This window comes from Giraffa tippelskirchi, chromosome 8, assembly GCF_054371585.1.
Source record: "Giraffa tippelskirchi isolate mGirTip1 chromosome 8, T2T-mGirTip1v1.2.pri, whole genome shotgun sequence".
NCBI lineage: Eukaryota > Metazoa > Chordata > Mammalia > Artiodactyla > Giraffidae > Giraffa > Giraffa tippelskirchi.
In genome coordinates, this window is record NC_137282.1 from 125,178,633 (window position 1) to 125,191,906 (window position 13,274).

Sequence of the window (13,274 nt, forward strand, 5' to 3'; positions counted from 1 at the left end):
AAGCTACAGTACCCCACAAATGATCCCCAAGTTCCCATACCCCTTTTAAAAGCCACTTCTAGTCTTGCTGGCTTTCCTTACCTTGGTGGGCCTGCTGGCTGAGCCAGAGTTGCTCCTCAAAAGCTGACCCCTGTGCAGAAGTGCCGATTCTACCCATCAGCAGTCCTTATTTGATCTGCAAAATGAAGCTGGCATCTCACCCAACAAACTTGCCTGCAAGCCTATGCCCCTGGGCTCTCAAGGAGCTGCACTTTCATGGCCTGCTTCCTGGTGCTGTGCCAGGCATGTGGAGTCTGTAGTGCAGGAGCACAGCAACTGTCCCATCAATCCTCTCTGGATGCTGACAAGATGGCACTTTGTGGCTAGAGGACTCTGCACTTTCACTGCCCTGGGCCTGGGTTCATTCCCTGGTGGGGGAATGAATTTCCTGCAAGCCAGGTAGTGTGGTCAAAACGGGAAAAGGTGACATCTGGCCTCACTCATGTTGTCTTATGCTGGTCACCACCAACAAACTTCTCCCACCACCTCCCAGAATGGTGACCGCACTGGGCAGGACTCTACCGGGAGTAAGTGCTGGAACAGAGAGGGCCTGGGTCAAAGCCAAGCACTACAGCTCTCACAGCAACAAGTGATGTCACCCTGGAAAATGATAACTCCCAAAACCAATCCGGTCCTGCCCCACTTACACTCTAACCCTTAAACCTGAACCATTCCTGTTTAGGCTACATAATGCAAACACAACAGGGCACACAAGATTAGTTTTTTCTGTTTACAGGTTTATTCAACACAGAACAACCCCTTTCAACTTTACTGAGGTGGCTGACCACGTCCACGACCAAATCCGCCTCTCTGCAAAAGAAAGTACACATCAGCATCAGTGGTGTGCCGGCACCAGGTCTCATCATCACTGGAGAGGCTCCCAAATGTAAGGGCTCAGGGGATCCAGCCTTGCCTCTTAGATTCTGGGGTCACCTTTGTAAACTGGGAGTAAGGACACCCACTCTGGAGCGTGCCCATATACACACATGGAAGCACCTAGCAACAGGACATGATCCTGTGTCTGCCACATACACTTTTTCACAAAGGAGACCTCAGAACAATCGTGTCCCGTCAAGAGCTGTTCGGGGGCAGCAGCTGTCTTGACAGTGATACACCATGCCGGGGCTGAACACTTTACTTGGATTAATTAATCTCACAATCAGCTTGAGATAGGTATGACCACCAGCTCTATTTTACAGATGAGGAACTGGGGTCTAGAGCCTGCTCAATCTCCAGTGTCCAGGTCTCAGCTTAGTTCACGAAACTAACCCAGGGGGGTAATGCTGATCATTACTGAACTAGAAAATACCACTGTGCCTCATGGAGTGCTGATTTGTGAGACCTGTTTCAGTAATTTCTTTCTTTATAGAAGTCTGCAGGCTGTGCCTGAATGTAGAAACCTGTTTGGAATTTGTGGTTGGGACATCCCTGAAGACACAGATCCAAAGGGTTGAGAGCAAAAAGGGGACACTTACAAACTGGAATTCAGTTGCTGACCCAGCCCCCGCCTCGGCTTTCTTGTCGGCACCAGCTGGAACGAGAAACACAGATTTAGATTCCTCATATGGCCTGATCTACTACAGAAGGGCAGACAAGCCACCCAAGCCCATCTTGCAAGAAAAGTCATGTCAGCAAAGGACAAAGTGCGAGCAAATTACACCCTGCAGTGAGGAAACATCTTCTGAGCCACCTTTGCTCCCGCCTTCTCCTGAGCAAGACATCTTTCTATACTCACAGCCCAAACTATTGCCTCCTCCAGGAAGGCTGCCTTGACCACAAAGTCTGGACTATGTGCCCTTTCTATATGGTACTTCCTATCACTGAGTTACTTCCATGCTTCAGACCAACACCCAGCTCACAGAGGGAGCTAGGTGAAGGGAGAACTAAGAGGTAAAGGGCCCACAGAAACAAAAAGCAACTTTCTTATCACCAAGGAGAAGTGGCAAACAAGACAAAAGATCTAGTACACTCTGCCCTATACAGCAGCCACCACCCATGAGACTTCAAGACTTCAGAGAATGCAAAGTATCTCACTAACACACATATTGAAGTAACAGTTTAGGGCTTCCTTGGTGGCTCAGTGATAGAGAATTCACCTGCCAATGCAGGACACACGGGTTCAATCCCTAAGCCAGGAAGAACCCACATACCTCGGAACAACTTAGCCCATGAGCCACAACTACTAAGCCTGTGCTCGGGAGACCATGTTCCACAACAAGAAGCCATTGCACCCGACTAGAGAGTAGCCGCAACAAGAGAAAAGTCCACACAGCAATGAAGACCCAGCACAACCATAAATAAACAATTTAAAAAAAAATAAGGTAACATTTTAAAATACACTGGAATTTTAAAAAAATTTAATATACACATAAACTTTCTATCGGAGAAGGCAATGGCACCCCACTCCAGTACCCTTGCCTGGAAAATCCCATGGACGGAGGAGCCTGGTAGGCTACAGTCCATGGGGTCGCTAAGAGTCGGACACGACTGAGCAACTTCACTTTCACTTTTCCCTTTCATGCACTGGAGAAGGAAATGGCAATCCACTCCAGTATTCTTGCCTGGAGAATCCCAGGGACGGCGGAGCCTGATGGGCTGCCGTCTATGGGGTCGCACAGAGTCGGACACGACTGAAGCGACTTAGCAGAAACTTTCTATGAAAATTCACAATCCACATTTGAGGGGCAGGGTGGTAGCAGTGGCGGGGCTACATCAGTAATTCCTATCCAAATCGACACTACCTTAGGCCCAAGTCAGACCACACTCACTACAGGATACTGCCTACTCAGCAGCACCCCCACAACGAGTGAGCAACTGTTACCTTCCCTTCATACCTTGATCATATCCATCTCTCCCTGAAATGCTCACTTCCCCACCCTCAACTTCAGGACCAACTATCACATCCTCTGACCCATTTCCAGTGTACCGTGACTTCTAATAAGAGCAACCACGAACTTTCTCTGAACCGAGAGCCTATCTGCTGAAGCCTGTCTCTTTCTTGGGAGTATTTAATCCAACTGCTCATTTCTATCAGTATTTCACATCTGAAGAATCAGGTACCACAAGTAGGAGACAAGAGTGAAATGAAAGTCATTCAATTGTGTCTGACTCTGCGACCCCATGGACTGTAGTCTGCCAGGCTCCTCTGTCCATGGAATTCTCCGGGTCAGAATACTGGAGTGGGTTGCCATTTCCTTCTCCAGGGGATCTTCCCCAGGTCTCTTGCATTTCAGCCAGGAGTAGTAAAAGTATAAATTCCCTTTTATACCTTGTGTTTATATCACAAATTACTACTACTGCAACAAGGAGAGTCTCTTTAAAACAAGCTGAATGGCTCCCCATCTTATTTCAGAGTCAAACCTCAAGTCCTACCAGGGCCTGCAACTACAAGACATCCTCACCTAACACTCCTGCCATCTTCTGTTTAGACAAGCCAGACTTTCCCCCAGTAGCCTCACTACCTCCAGATGTTTGCTTCTATTTCACTTTGACAGGTCTTTTCCTGCAAATCCTACTAGAAATTTCAATACCTACTCCCCTGCTTTAATTTTTCCCTGTAGCACCCACCATGGACATGATTATACACTTATTTTTGTTTATTCATCTAATACCAAAATGCAAGTTCAATGAGAGAAAAGCACCTTGTCTTTTTAGGTACACTACTACCCCCTACAGCTCCTAGAATCCTGTCTGGCATAAACCACAGGCACTCAGAATGTATGTACTGAATAAATAGACATCTGTGGTTCCCATCAATGCACATACCTGCTATTTAAAAACAAGATTTTGCATTATTTTTGCAATAAAAAGAAACAAACATGACCGGAGTGGGCCCTGCCCTCAAGTAACTTACAACACAGGAACACAAAACAAAGAAAAGCAGGTTGCTTTCCTGAAAGTTTTCAGTTTTGGTCTAGTTAAAGGTCTAAAGTGTTTTGTGTCCCCAGCTCAGAGGGCTTCCCTCCTAACCCCCACCTCTGCATAAGGCAAGACATACAATGGGCTCCAGATGGGATCATCTGAGATGAACCCAAGGATCTTCGCTGTCACCTTGGCATCTTCAAGGGCCGAGCCCCAGGCAGGGGAGAATCCCGAGATCCCACCCCAACACCAGATACACACGCTGATACTCACGGGGCACGGCGCTTCGTCTGTAGGTGTCTCTGTCGGCTTCCCCTCGTGTGAGTCTTGCAGGTCGCTCTCCCTCCAGACCTGCACAGGTTAAACCACAGTATGAACATGGCAACATGGGAACTCTGTTCCTTTCAGGCCATGAAAATTTAAAACTGCTCTCCACTTTCATTTTTGCAAAAACTTGGTTATGATGGGTTAATGGGACAGGAACTCCTACACCCAGAACTGTCAGCTAGATACTTGCCATCATTGACATCCTGACCCCTCAAAGTTCTAGGAAAATGCACATCTTATTAAAATGTTATACATGGCAACTCACTCCAGTATTCTTGCCTGGAGAATCCCATGGACAGGGGAGTCTGGCAGGCTACAGTCCATTGGGGTTGCACAAGTCGGACACGACTTAGCAACTAAACCACCACACCTGCAAAAGGTCTGCTTTCTCCTGTTTTATTTCTCAACATAAATCGATTTCCCAAATATCTGGTAAATAAAGAAACCCAGTCATTTCTACAAACACTTGAATAGCCACAATTTTGAACTTGACCCATCTCTGAAATAGAAAACTTCTAGTGCAACCAGGAAAGGAGTCACCATAAGCGGCAAAGCTCACCTCTAATGGAAGTGTATCAATAGAAGCCACCAAGAATCCTTTACTTCCGCTCAGGCTTTGCCTTATATCCCTCACTAGGCTGTGAAACATATTTAAAAAGCTACCTTAACATTCTGACACGGGAAGGTTAATTTAGCATTCTACCTTGTTACTCCACAAAATTATCTAGTTTACAGGTTTTTGTTTTTTTAAAAAAAGAAAATAAGGGAACCATAAACTTGACAAATGCCAACTGTGAGCCAGCAATGATCTCAAGTCAGAAGCTAACTCCCTGGAAACAGGCTCCTTGCTGCTGCTGCTAAGTTGCTTCAGTCATGTCCGACTGTGCGACCCCACAGACGGCAGCCCACCAGGCTCCTCCATCCCTGGGATTCTCCAGGCAAGAATACTGGAGTGGGTTGCCATTTCCTTCTTCAATCCATGCATGCATGGTAAGTCGCTTCAGTCGTGTCCAACTCGGTGCAACCCCATAGATGGCAGCCCACCAGGCTCCTCTGTCCACAGGATTCTCCAGGCGAGAATACTGGAGTGGGTTGCCTTTTCCTTCTCCAGAGGCTCCTTTCACACTGCTATATACGTGTATATATATATACACACATACTCTCTCTCTACATCCGTTCTGTCCTATTTGGCTTTTGACTATTTTCCTCCCATTGCCAAGAAACTCTAGAAAACTCTTCATTCCTTTCACATATGGTAAACAGCTTTGCTCTGGACATCTTGGGGGTTTATCCTTGGTCTACTTGAACTCTCCACACCCTACCACATCTATCTGGCCTGTGTTTAATGCCACTTCTCGGGATGGCCTAAAGACCTGTGTCCAATTCCATTCAACGTTCTAGGACTTGACTTAGATCTTGCATGCCAGAGTACCCCAAAGCTGATTCCACTCTTTCACCCATCCTGGATCCTGTGGAGGTCTGTGGAGCTCATGCAGATAAACCTCGAGAGCAAACAAGTGGGGCCTGCTGCAAACAGGGACTTCTAAGACGACAAATACATCTACAAGTCTGTAGTCCAAGGCCGTTTTTGCTGGTTGTAAGCAGCATCTACGAAACCAGAGGGAGCACACAGCTCGCCTGAAAACTGAAGGTTGTATATGCTTGAGATGAAACTGAATTCTATCCAGGCAAGAGATGTGCTTATGTGTACAAAGCAAAGAACAACACTAACTCCTGGAGGAAAAGCTAACAAAACCAGAGTAATCTAGGAAAAGATAACCTGCACTCATGGAAAAAAGTGGCACGGTTCATGCCAAATTTCAAAGCAGTCGCCCTGCTATAGTCATCTTTAAGAATTCAAACTTAAACAAGTTCAAGTATGGCTTTGTTCTCCTGTATTTTTGTTTAAAAAAAAAAAGTTGATTCCAATGGTGGTGTATTAATAAGACCACCTCCTTGCCCACACAAAACCCCACCATTTCACCTCTCCCCCCCCGAGAAAGAACTTCAGAGGATGTCCTTGCAGACATTATGTGAGCACTATACCTTTGGGCCGTGGCCGGCCAGTCTCAGGACGGCTGCGGCGCAGGGTGGCGGGAACGATCTCAGGGGGCAGGTGGAGGTAATCGCGGAGATACTGGATGCCCTCGTTGGTGAGGTACCAGTAGAAGTGTCTCCAGGCAAACTGTTCCTTCACGTAGCCTCGTGATTTGAGAGACTGTAAGACAAAAAACCACCATTAAGACAGAACTAGACGCTTGAAGATAGGAAGGCAGTGCAAACGGGAAGCTAAACTGCACAGCAGACAAGTTTTCACCGTGTATCTACCTCAAGGCCCTTTAAGGTAGCAAGGAGCGCTGGGAGTCCTGCTCTCGCCTTGGAATTTGCCTTGAAAACCAGTGGAAAAGCCCCCTTCCACCTGCACCCCACTCCAGCAGAGCCGTGGCTACCTGCATGGCTTTCATGACATGAAGATTGGGCACATTCTTGTCTGCCAGCTCCGGGTGCTTGGGCATGTGGACATCCTTCTTGGCCACCATCACCCCCTCCTTAAAAAGGAGTTCATAAATGGCAATCCGGTTCTTCTTGGGCATCAACATCTGCAAGAAGGAAGAAATTAGCAAGAGCACTTTGGAGCACTGTGGCCAGAGGCCATAACCCAGTTCATCACCCCCTGAAGTCTGAACACACACCAGTCACTATCCAACGGGTGAAGCCTCAAACATACCGTGAAAAACATGCAGCAAACAGGAATTCAAACCACCTAACAGTCACTAGTTCCCTCCTCCACCCTCAAAGACACGATTCATGTGAGAAGTTGCCAGGACGTTAAGATAAAACGAGGGTGGGGCTGGGGGGACATTCTCGCCCCTGATTTTCCCTCTCCCTACACAGGGATAAACGGGGCGGGGGTCAGACCCTTATAGTGAAAGTCGTTCAGTCGCGACCGACTCTTTGAGACCCCATGGACTATATAGTCCATGGAATTCTCCAGGCCAAACACTGGAGTGGGTAGCCTTTCCCTTCTCCAGGAGATCTTCCCAACCCAGGTCTCCCGCATTGCGGGCGGAATCTTTACCAGCTGAGCCACCAGGGAAGCCCAAGAATACTGCAATGGGTAGCCTATCCCGTCCGCAGCGGATCTTCCCGACCCAGGAATCGAACCGGGGTCTCCTGCACTGCAGGCGGATTCTTTACCAACTGAGCTATCAGGGAAGCCCCTCAGACCCTACACCCTAGGAGTGTTGGGGGCGTATCAGCAACTGTACCTACGGCGGAACGCGCGCGGCGGTGCCTTCCGGCGCGCGAGAAGGGCCCAGAAGAAAGCCTGTCGATTTGTGACGAGCTTCTTATCCCAGAGCAAAAGGCTGAGGCCCTCACAGCCCACCCCTCTTCTCCTACACCAGAGCTCCATGGCCGAGCAGGGAGGCAGGTTGGAATGAGGGTTCTGCCCCGAAAAAAAGAAAAAACCGTGCGGGAGAGACGCAGTCTCCCCAGTCCCGAACGGTCCCCGCCACGCTAAGGCTTCATCTTTCCCTCCTCCATCCGGACACCAATCTTCGCCTGCCAGGGCCCCACTGTTCCCCCCTCAAGAAATGCGCCTCTGGGCCCTGCCTGCTCGGAAACGGACGTGCGGGGAGCGGGAGAGGGCCCCGCCACCCTAACCCCGGGGAGGCGCGACGGCGGCGGCGGCGACAGGGCCAGGATGGGGGCCGATGGCACCGCGGCGCCGGAGGGACTCACCGCGACGGCTGCTGCGTCCGGGGCCGGCGCTGGAAAGGAAGGGGCATGCGCGGCGCGAGGCCTCTTCCGGGCTGCCGGGCCCCGCCCCTCGTCAGGACCCGCGAGCTGCCTGAGGCGGCCTCGGCGGTGCCTGAGAGACTGGCGGCCCGGTGGCCGCGAGCCCCGGCTCGCCTGATGGAGCGCGGGAGTGTGGCCGGCGTGCTTTACCAAGAAATGATCACCTTCATGCCTGGACGGGTCCTTCAGAAACACGCTACGTCTTTATTTTCTCCGTTTCAGTGACGGCAATACCAACAGTGAAAGAATAAAAAACACAGTCCATGGAGTCGCAGAGAGTCGGACTCGAGTTAGCGACTGAACAGCAACCAAAAAATAGAATTCCATCAACCGATGAGTCGCTATTAACGTTTTGGTATGAAGTGAAAGAGAAGTGTTCGTTGCCCAGCTCAGTCGAGTCCGGCTGTTTGCGACCCCATGGACTGTAGCCCCCAGGCTCCTCTGTCCATGGGGTTGTCCAGGCAAGAACGCTAGAACGGGTTGTCATTCCCTTCTCCAGGGCATTTTCCGGACCCAGGGATCAAACGTGGGTAGTAGGAAATGTATTTTTTAACAAAAATGGGATGATTTGTACTTATGCTGTGGTATGATGTTTGGAAACCTTTTTTTTTTTTTTTCATTTACAGCTATATCATGAATCTCTCTTCAAGGTAATTAATACCTACAGTTTTAATGAGTGGTAGGTGGTAGTCCACTAATGGGTGATTTAATCAACACTCTATGATTGGATATATATACATTAATCCTTCAGTGTTATAACTAATGATGCCACACACTTATTTGCACACTTGTCAGATAGTTTTTTTAGGACAAAGCCCTGGCAGTGTCATTGTTGAGTTACGATGTTAGCACACATTTTTAGGTTTTTGACACATGCCACGTTGCCTTCTCGAAGGCATTATCAGTTATATTCCCGTCAGCAGTTATTAACATTTTCTTATTGATTTGAAATTATTCTTTATGTATTAAAGCTATTAACCCTTTCTCACATAGTTTTCAAGAATTTCTCCCAGTTTTTTTAGTTTGTCTCAGTTTTCATGGTATTTTAAAGAAGTTTCACACTTTCTTTTGTATTCAAATTTTACAGTTTCAGGCTCTGGTACAATGCCTAAAAAGCCACTCCATATTTCAACATCATATAAATATTCACCTATAGTTTCTTCAAGTGTTTCTGTGGTTTCACAGTTTAAAAATAAATTTGCAAGATGGAAAGAATTCTGGAGATTGGTTGAACAACAATGTGAATTACTTAACACTACTAAATTGTATACTTAAAATGGTTAAGATGGTACATTTTATGTTATGTATCTTTGTGGTATTGGTTTAGTTGCTAAGTTGTGTCCAGTGCTTTCAACCCCATGGACTGTAGCCCGCCAGGCTCCTCTGTCCATGGGATTTCCCGGGCAAGAATACTGGAGTGGGTTGTCATTTCCTTTTCCAATGTTATGTATGCTGCTGCTACTGCTAAGTCACCTCAGTTGTGTCCGACTCTGTGCGACCCCATAGATAGCAGCCCACCAGGCTCCGCCATCCCTGGGATTCTCCAGGCAAGAACACTGGAGTGGGTTGCCAGTTCCTTCTCCAATGCATGAAAGTGAAAAGTGAAAGTGAAGTCGCTCAGTCGTGTCCGACTCTTAGCAACCCTATGGACTGCAGCCTACCAGGCTCCTCCATCCATGGGATTTTCCAGGCCAAGAGTACTGGAGTGGGGTGCCATTGCCTTCTCCAATGTTATGTATATTTTATAACAATTAAAGAAAAAATAAGATTCATAACATGTTTACAGAATTTTTTTTTTTAAATCTTGAACATACGGACAAAGAACAACATAATCTAAGGATTGGTCAAGCACATTTGGAAAAGAATACCATAGAATTCCTAGCAATAAAAACTAAAATGATTGAGATTTGAAAGTTAATTTTAAAAACTAAACAACAGATTTGATACACTTGAATAGAAAAATCATGAAACAGAAGACAGAAGTAAAACAAAAACAAAAACAAAAAAGCATTCACCATGTTGTCCAGAGATTAAAAGAGACAGGATAAGTGAGGGCAGGCAGGGATAAATTAGGAGTCTGGAGTTAACATATACACACCACTATGTATAAAATAGGTAAACAGCAAGGACCTGCTGTATATGGCACAGGAAACTCTGCTCAGTATTATGTAATTAACCTATACAGGAAAAGAATCTGAAAAGGAATATATAACTGAATCACTGCCATGCCCTTGAAACTGACACGATATTGTAAATCAACTATATTTCAATAAAATTTGGGGGGTCATGGGGCAGGGCATGAGGACTCCCTTGACCAGGGATCAAACCAGTGCCCCCTGCAGTAGAATCTTGACCACCTGAATCACCAAGGAATTCCCAATACAATTTTTTTAATAAAATAAAAATATATAATGGGAAAAAATAAATAGATGGAATAGATGGGAGAAAGGATTTGAGGTGGGAAGGATCAAGAGGGAAAGTCTAATATAGGTCTATGTGAAATCACGTAAGGAAATGATACAGAACATGGGAAAGAGACCCTATCTTAATCCTCCAGAATTCTTGGAAGACAGCACACTTCAGATGTACTGCTATCTTCAAATCTCAAGTTGGATAAATAAAAACAGATCCATGCCTAAACCTGTCATAATGAAGATGCAGAACATCAGAGATAAAGAGAAGATCTTGTAACCAGCTGATCTTCCAGCCAGCAGGAAGAGACAGAGGTGATGGCTCGCTTCCCAGCAGCAGCACTGGAATGCATTTTACTGAAATACAGCCTCACAGGTCTCTTCCCTTACCAGAGCTAGAGTGATCCTGCTACTACATCAGACCAGGTCACTCCTCGGCTTAAAATCCTCCAATGACTCCCAGTTCATTTAAAAGTCTTTGCTGCTGTTCAGTTGCTAAGTCACATCCAACTCTTTGTGACCTCACGGACTGCAGCACGCCAGGCTTCCCTGTCCTTCACTATCTCCCAGAGTTTGCTCAAACTCATGTCCATTGAGTCAGTGATGCCATCCAAGCATCTCACCCTCTGTCACCCCTTCTCCTGTCCTCAATCTTTCTCAGAATCAGTCTTTTCCAATGAGTCAGCTCTTCGCATCAAGTGGCCAAAGTATCGGAGCTTCAGCTTCAGCATCAGTCCTTCCAGTGAATATTCAGGACTGATTTCATTTAGGATCGATTGGTTTGATCTCCTTCTTGTCCAAGGGATTCTTGAGAGTCTTCTCCAACACCACAGTTCGAAAGCATCAATTCTTTGGCTCTCAGCCTTCTTTATGGTCCAACTCTCACATCCATACATGACTACTGGAAAAACCATAGCTTTGACTAGATGGACCTTTGTCAGCAAAGTGATGTCTTTGCTTTTTAATACACTAAGTTGGTGATAGCTTTTTTTCTAAGGAGCGAGTGCCTTTTAATTTCATGGCTGCAGTCAATATCTGCAGTGATTTTGGAGCCCAAGAAAATAAAGTCTGCCACTGTTTCCATTTTTCCCCCATCTATTTGTCATGAAGTGATGGGACTGGATGCCATGGTCTTCATTTTTTGAATGTTGAGTTTTAAGCCAACTTTTTCACTTTCCTCTTTCATCTTCATCAAGAGGCTCTTTAGTTCCTCTTCACTTTCTGCCATTAGGGTGGTGACATCTGCATATCTGAGGTTATTGATATTTCTCCTGGCAATCTTGATTCCAGCTTGTGAGTCATCCAGCCCAGCATTTCGTATGATGTACTCTGCATATAAGTTAAATAAGCAGGATGACAATATACAGCCTTGATGTACTCTTTTCCCAATTTTGAACCAGTCTGTTATTCCAAGTCTGGTTGTAACTGTTGCTTCTTGACCTGCATAGAGATTTCTCAGGAGATAGGTAAGGTGTTCTGGTATTTCACAGTCTGTTGTGACCAACACAGTCAAAGGCTTTAACCTAGTCAATGAAGCAGAAGTAGATTTTTTCTGGAATTTTCTTGCTTTTTCTATGATTCAATGGATGTTGGCAAGTTCACCTTTGGTTCCTCAGCCTTTTCTAAATCCAGCTTTTACATCTAGGAGTTCTCATTTCACATACTGTTGATGGCTATCTTGAAGAATTTTGAGCATTACCTTGCTAGCAGGTGAAATGAGCACAGTTGTATGGTAGTTTGAACATTTTTTGGCATTGCCCTTTCCAAGATGGCAGACAAGTCAACTTCAACTAAACCTTGATCCTCAGTATACGCTCATTGTAGCATAGTTAAAGTGTTGTCGCTCAGTTGTGTCTGACTCTTAATGATCCCATGGATGCAGGCTCTGCTGTCCCTGGAATTCTCTAGGCAAGAACACTAAAGTGGATTGCCATTTCCTTCTCCAGGAGATCTTCCCGACTCAGGGACTGAACCCAGGTCTCCCGCATTGCAGGTAGATTCTACACTCTCTGAACTACCAAGGCACATATTGTAACATATCAGCAAGCTAAATGAAACCCAGAGGCTCCATTACAGTTCTAAGGTTGTGGTTTAGTTGCTAAATTGTGTCCAACTCTTGCAACTCCATGGACTGTAAACCACCCAGCTCTTCTGTCCAAGGCCGACCATCAAAGATGAAAAGGTGGGCAGTGACTCACTTCCTGGAAATCTCTGCCTCTTCCCCAAAATAGTTGGAATAAACCTCCTACTCATTAGCCTATGAAATTACCCAACCCATAAAAGCTAGCCACACCACATTTTGAGGCCACACTCACCCTCTGAGATGGCCCGCACTCTGTGGAGTGTGTTTCTTTCTGAATAAATCCACTTCTCACCTGTCACTCTGTCTCTCACTGAATTCTTTCTGAGATGAGACATCAAAAATCTGAGTTTCATTAGGTCCTGAAACCAGGTGTTGTGATCTCCGTTGGAAGACTGTGGGTTTTGTCTGGGTTCACGTCTCAGTCTGAGGTGAACGGTTTCAAATATGCCTGCCAATGTAGGAGACGTGGGTTCAATCCCTGGGTCAGGAAGATCCCCTGGAGAAGTAAACGGCAACCCACTTGGGTATTCTTGCCTGGGAGACCCCATGGACAGAGGAGCAGTGGGCTACAGTCAGACACCACGGAGTGCCACCACCCATATCTTTTATCTTCTAATATAAAAATTTTCCCTCCAAAGGGTTAGCTGGTCTCTCAGCATCATTTCCTCAACAAGCTATGCTTCTTTTATCTGGAATCTCACTAAGTTGTTTATGAGAGATGGGTTCAGTTTTAGATTTTGTTGCATTTGTCC

At 46.3% G+C, this 13,274-nt stretch overlaps 1 protein-coding gene across 3 annotated transcripts; it reads right to left on the bottom strand.

Annotated features, from left to right (window-relative positions):
- Positions 1 to 755: 755 nt before the first annotated feature.
- Positions 756 to 10,957, bottom strand: RPS10 (ribosomal protein S10). Of its 3 annotated transcripts, none has more exons than XM_081520025.1 (6): positions 10,830 to 10,957; positions 6,678 to 6,827; positions 6,274 to 6,445; positions 4,174 to 4,251; positions 1,515 to 1,570; positions 756 to 849 (listed from the first exon to the last, which is right to left on the bottom strand). In XM_081520025.1, exons 2-6 carry the CDS (start codon positions 6,825 to 6,827, stop codon positions 808 to 810), a joined length of 498 nt encoding a protein of 165 aa, XP_081376151.1. In that variant the 5' UTR covers positions 10,830 to 10,957; the 3' UTR covers positions 756 to 807. The 3 variants fall into 3 exon arrangements, with proteins under 3 accessions (XP_081376151.1, XP_081376149.1, XP_081376150.1); XM_081520023.1 differs by lacking the exon at positions 10,830 to 10,957 and adding an exon at positions 7,972 to 8,009; XM_081520024.1 differs by lacking the exon at positions 10,830 to 10,957 and adding an exon at positions 7,497 to 8,009.
- Between the last annotated feature and the right edge of the window lie 2,317 nt (positions 10,958 to 13,274).

Bases quoted from the DNA above. Each gene is read 5' to 3' on its own strand.
- RPS10 (XM_081520025.1), bottom strand. From the start codon at position 6,827: ATGTTGATGCCCAAGAAGAACCGGATTGCCATTTATGAACTCCTTTTT. The intron at 1,571-4,173 runs GTGAGTATCAGC...TTCTCGTTCCAG, and splicing joins CAGACGAAGCGCCGTGCCCC to CTGGTGCCGACAAGAAAGCC. The intron at 850-1,514 runs GTAAGTGTCCCC...TTTCTTTTGCAG, and splicing joins CAGCAACTGAATTCCAGTTT to AGAGGCGGATTTGGTCGTGG.